This window comes from Morone saxatilis, unplaced genomic scaffold (assembly GCF_004916995.1).
Source record: "Morone saxatilis isolate NCDOM2014 unplaced genomic scaffold, NCSU_SB_2.0 Contig21, whole genome shotgun sequence".
NCBI lineage: Eukaryota > Metazoa > Chordata > Actinopteri > Moronidae > Morone > Morone saxatilis.
The window spans coordinates 2,157,742-2,163,771 of NW_023339774.1; the positions used below are offsets into that span (position 1 = coordinate 2,157,742).

General features: G+C 39.5%; 1 protein-coding gene across 1 annotated transcript in view; it reads left to right on the forward strand.

The window, feature by feature from the left end:
* LOC118332819 (netrin receptor DCC-like) overlaps positions 1–6,030 on the forward strand; it is a 210,084-nt gene that overhangs the window by 151,123 nt on the left and 52,931 nt on the right. The window contains exons 14-15 of the mRNA XM_035668249.1: positions 1,779–2,017; positions 4,221–4,359. Of these exons, the coding sequence (XP_035524142.1) occupies positions 1,779–2,017; positions 4,221–4,359 (378 nt within the window). The remainder of the gene's footprint in view (positions 1–1,778; positions 2,018–4,220; positions 4,360–6,030) is intronic.

Below are 6,030 nucleotides of genomic sequence, written 5' to 3' on the forward strand. Positions count from 1 at the left end.
TGTGTCACGTTGACGGTGTGGTCGTAGAGTGTCTTAGTTGTGTTGTTTGTGTTGTTGTATGTAGGTGGGGTGTGGGCGAGTCTGTTTAGTTTTTTTTTTTATTTATGGTTATTTAAGCCTTTATTCAACAGTCGGTAATCTCGGGTTAGGTAGTATTTTGCCCTACATCAGCTATCAGTAACAGAACCTCACAGTCAGGTTCTGGCGTATCTGCCCTGTAGTGCTGTATTAAAGGCCTGCTTCAGTAAACTGCATCAAAGACTAGAAGAATAGGGATGGACTTTAGGAGGAATGGGAATGGACACTGACTGGTTTCAGTGAACCAGGAAAAACAGCGTGGGGGGTAGATACATGTCGAAAGGAGCTGAGTGGTTGTGGTTGTATTTTAGAGACGTAGGTGTTGTGTGCACGTTGCACTGGTGTTTCGTGGCTGTCCAGTAGAGGGTTGAAGGCGGTAGTTCGAGGTGGAGGCCTCAGAGCTGGAATCAGGCAGGAGCGACCTTTCATAGTGGTCTATTCCTCAGGGTTCACTGTGGTTTATCTCTGCTGGGGCAGTGTCCCAGCGGTCGTGCGTGTCTGTTAGCATCTGTTAGCATCTGTTTAATGTTCTGCTGCCTTCAAAAAGTATAAAGATTTAATTTTAAATCTTTATACTTTTTTATTATTTTTTTTTCACAGTAGAGCAGTTCAACAGCATGCTCAAGTACTTGCTAATTTGATTCACACAAACAAAGATGTTTTTGTATTTTATTTTTTTTACATCTACAGTAGTTCTGAAAGTACTTGAAGGCAGCAACTGCTCTCTGATCGGCTGGAGACACAGATCCACACAGATGGATTTCATTTGTTCGAATATATACAGAAGAAGAAGATAAAAAGCTTGTACCTCCAATTTTGCTGATAACCTTTGGTAAAGCCTTTTGAATAAAGAGAAAAATACTACAAGCCCTGAAAAGCTCATGTGAGTTTGAAACATGTGACACACCATAGCACATTTGATAAATATTTAAAATCTGAAATATAAAACATGTTATTGTTGTTTTCACATGTGATAAATTTACATTTACATGTGTTGTTTTTCAGATATTTGACTTCACATGTTTGGGGTTTTTCTTAATGACTATTTATTTGGTTCAATTAAAGGAAAACACCACTTTATTACAACTTTTTTTTTTGCTAGCTCTAACCACAAAGTATATAAGTTAGCATAACACTCTACTCCCCAAAGCAGAGATTTCAGAATGCAGTGACAACAGTAGCTTGAACAAACGTGGTAACAAGCACAGGCAGTCAAAAAAATACAGAGGTCCTGGAGCTGATGTCACAGCCTCTAACAGGCGTTGGTTCAGGTGACATTCATGCTCCCAGGTCCTCAAATACCGACGTTTTGGGCTGCCAAAGCTGTCGGCTGTGTTAAAGCCCTACCCCTCTGTGGATCTGAGGCGCCGATTCTGTTTAGAGCTGTCTTCTTACTCTTTGTCTTTTTCTCTCCTCTTTTCTCTCCTGTTTTTCACTTCCTCATCCATCCACTCCTCCTTCCCTTCTTCCCTCTCAAACAAACATGGCTGCCTGCTGCATGTCATTTCCAAACTTGCATGTCATCTTATGTATTTATTTATTTTTATTTTTTGTTTTTTAACCCCTCTATAAACATGTAATCTGAATATATGCTTGTACCACTCTCCATATATAAATCTTCATTATCACACATACATTATCCTGTATGGTTTCATTTATTATCCCCAAACACCCCGGGTACTGTTAACGACCCCCCTCAGACCCCATAGACCCATCTGAGGATGACCTCTTCCACCTCTTTGATAAATACCCCACTCCCATGCCAGACACCAGCACACCCATGATCCCCCCGGTAGGAGTCCAAGCTGTGGCTCTGTCGTCGGACTCGGTCCGTGTTTCCTGGGCCGACAACTCCATGACCAAGAACCAGAAGGCATCTGAGGTCCGGTACTACTCTGTCAAGTGGAAGACCAGCTACTCCACAAGTGGAAAGTACAAGGTAAACACAGTCAGTCCATGGCGTTAATGTTGAGTTGTTGTACATCACCTCTTAGTTTAGTATTATTTTTGTCAGAGGTGTGGACATGACTTGGACACACTCCAGTTATGGATCTGACTATTTTAGATTTGACAAAAAGAAAAACACTTGCCTTTGACTGTAAAACCAATGGCTTGTAAAGTCACTGTGGCTTGTTATGTCTCACCAAGTCCAAAGCTTAAGAAGTATGTTTTTTGTAAGACATAACTTGAGATGCCTTGACTTGGTGCCTGACTTGGGCATTACCTGTCTTGACTTGAGGCTCAACCTGGGGACTTACCTGTCTTGACTTGGTGCTTGACTTGGGAATTACATGTCTTAACTCGGTCTTGACTTGCGACCTACCTGCCTTGACATGGGACGTACCTCTCTTAAACTGAGATTTGATTTGGGTTTTTTATTTTAAAAAGAAGTTAATCTGTTGCTTTTACACACCTGAGGGTAAGAAAGGCTGAGATGTAATGACCGAAAGATGGGTGATTTTAATATTCCATAGCTCTGATCTAACCCAATCTAACTGACACAACATACTTTGGCTTCATAGAACTTAAAGCCTATCAATCGTATTTTATCCCGATAATTCATAATATAAATTTCCCATTTCTGGACGATAATGTATCCGTCCCAATAATTATTGTGCATCCCTAGATTAGGGATTTATCCGCTCTTACTTGGTACTTGACCTAGGCATTACCTGTATAACTTGGGGATCAACTTAGGACATACCAGTCTTGACTTGGGACACTAAATTTAAGACTTACCTGTCATGACTTGAAACTTGACTTGGGACTTACACGCTAAACTTGGGACGTGATTTCAGACTTACCTTTCAAAGCACTTAATTAGGATTTTAAGTAGTTTAAGGTTTGGATTGGACTTGGGACTCATCTGTCTCGACTTGGATATTATCTGTGTTGACTTGGTTCTTAGGGATTGCCTGTCTACAAAGTTTAAGATTTGGACTTGTCTTGAAAGTTACCTGCCTTGACTTTGTACTTGACTTGGAACTCAACTTTGATGACTTGGGACTTGACCTGGGACTTTTCTGTCTTGGCATTGGACTTGACTTGGAACTTCAAAAGACTCGAGACATACTTATAACTTTCAAAACAATTACTCTGTCCTTCCTCCGCTCTCTTTCAAGCCCAACACTTACAAGCTGTAACAGCTCTTCTGTTAGAGGATGAAATTATAGTTTATTTGTATTGAAATGTATACGTTATTGCATACATGTTTATTATTAATATTCTTTATGAACAAGAGGTGTTACCACAGCAACTCAACTAACTACTGTTGTTAGATAATCCTCTGGGATTAAACATCACTTAGAATGGCAGTGACTACACAGAGCACAACCACTGTAAACTATAATCATGGATGATCAAGGAGTTTTTCAAACCAGAGTTACAGCAATCAGAGCATCAAACACACTGAAGAAAACTGCACTCTTTTGTTTTTCAGAAGCTTTTATTGATCACAAATCTAATCTGTCTAAATAAATGGTTCTCATCTGACAGAAACAGCATAAAATCATGTAGTGAAACATAACATGGAATCATTTTGATTGTTCAGAAAAAATATACAATTCTTGACTTTTTTTTTCTCCGCTCACCTGCTGAGACTTCTTTTCTTCTAATAAAACATTGAACTTTAGAAAAACCAGCACAATAATCTTAGCTCTGCTTCAAAAACACTGGAAATAGTAAATCTATACAAGGGCAGACATTCTCCTCACCTTAATAAAGCACAGTTGGGGGGAGACAGAGAGAGAAGTCTTTTCCTCTTTTTTGCTCCATCTGATTCCTAAAATGAGACATTTCCTTTGTGCCACAAGGAAAAACAGAAGTCTGGTCTTAAAGTTACAATGTAAATGAGTTTGTGCAACTGCTAGGGTTTGTTCATTTTTAGTGATGTCGAAGTCTTAGCTGAAAATAATTGTTTAAGTACAAACACAAGGACAGAATGTTTCATGAAACTCTGAGGCATTACTCATCTCATTATGTCTAGAATGTATATTCTTTAAAGACAAGAAAAATCTATATTGTATTTGTGATATATAAGCTATTGTAACATCAGCTTTAGTTTTTTGTATTGACAAACAACTTCACCTTTTCCTTCATTTTTACTCCAAAAACTAAATTCTACAACTTTGTTGTGTGTCCAGTCTGCAGACACCACAGCACTCAGCCACACTGTCACCGGCCTCAAACCAAACACAATGTACGAGTTTGCTGTCATGGTAACCAAAGGTCGCAAGTCCAGCACCTGGAGCATGACGGCGCACGCCACAACATATGAAGCAGGTAGGTCTCTCAGACACGCATACTTGTGTTTCTAGTTCTGTCCTTGTGAGGACTCCATTGGAATAAGACATCCCAACTCTTAACCCTCAAACAGTCCTTTGTCCTCAAGGTGCTTGTCATTTCACTGGCAGTACCAGGAGAGATCCTAAGATGTTGATGTTGTCCTGAGTGGGATTCTTCAGATGACTTCCGTTGATTTGAAAAACTTTCCAATTTTCATGACAACTGAACAAAGCTGAATCAGACACATTAAGGATATTACCATTAATCTCAACCAGTTAAATGGTTAGATTTAGAGGAAATTGTTCTGTCCTTTGATGAAAGTTCTCAAGAATCTAGGCAGCAGTGAGGGTTGTGCAGTAGAACGACTTCAGTGCTCTGCCTGAACAAACGCTATGCTCCATTTAGTGGACCTGTTTTTTCTTGTGAAACTACTGTTGCTTCCTTTTCACTCGCATGTAAAACATTCACCTGAACTGAGAAAGTTGACAGTTTTCTCTGGAGGATTTTTTGAAAGTTAAAAAACTGGGATACACTAAATGAGGCCAGGTTCATGACAGTTTTTTTTTTTTTTCGTTTTTTTTATTTTCTTTCCCTCCCCGAACAATACTTACATTTAATAAGGGGCTTTAACAATGCACAGAAATCATGTTTTGGTTCAGTGAGGTGTAATGGAAAAACGCCACTCCCCCACGCAACCACACAACAACTGTCTGCCACAATGAAACCCAACCGCAGACTGAAATCAAAATGTCAAGGTATTCCTTTCAGGATGTTTACAATCATGTTTGTTGGATTTGTCACCCAATTAAGCGTGAACGGCATTACCCCTGCCGGCTCCCCGGGGCCCACTGGAATACATTGACATTCAGAGTGAGCAGACGGACTGAGCCCACTGAGTCCCTACAGTGATCCACTGGCTCTGGACACACAAACACTGACCGCATCTTTACAGAAAAACACAGAAAAACAAACACCTTTACTGCAGCTCATAATACCTCTGCCTTACAGTTAAATAGATAATCATCACCCACTGAGTCTAAAAGACATCAGCTGAGGGACATTATTTTAAGTAGTTTTTTGCCTTCTGCCATAGCCAGTAATGGTGATATCGGTCCATTAAACACTTAGGTCTGGGCAAAATCTCTTAAGTTCTACTGGACAAACTTGCATTAAATTTGCTGTGGATTTTCCTGCTCTCTAGAGGTGGAATCCTAATCATTTTGGTGATATCCTAACCTGTCCAGCAGAACAAAACTTTCCACTTACTGTGCAGTAATATTGAAATATTGAAAACTTTTTTTAATTAAGTAAATATTCATTTAATTGAATTCATTTAAAATAGAACTATTGTGGAACTGTTTTGGTTTGGAGCAAGAGAGTAATCCCCACCTAACCCTATTGAGCTTGTCTTGGGCAATTAAGGATGTCAGCAGAGTTAAAATGGGTTTGAACTCCAGCAAGATTTCATAATGTTGCACACCTAGCTGGGTTCTATAACTGGACAAAAAATTAGTCTAGTCCTCCAAATTAAAAGACAAAACAAGTCATTTGTAAATTCCCTCCAGAATGACACATATATCACATCATTCTCAGTGAGTTCCAAAGTCGTTACACATCATTGAGTTCTGTGGCCACCTTAGTTTCTCCTACATGCTTGAAAGGCAAGCG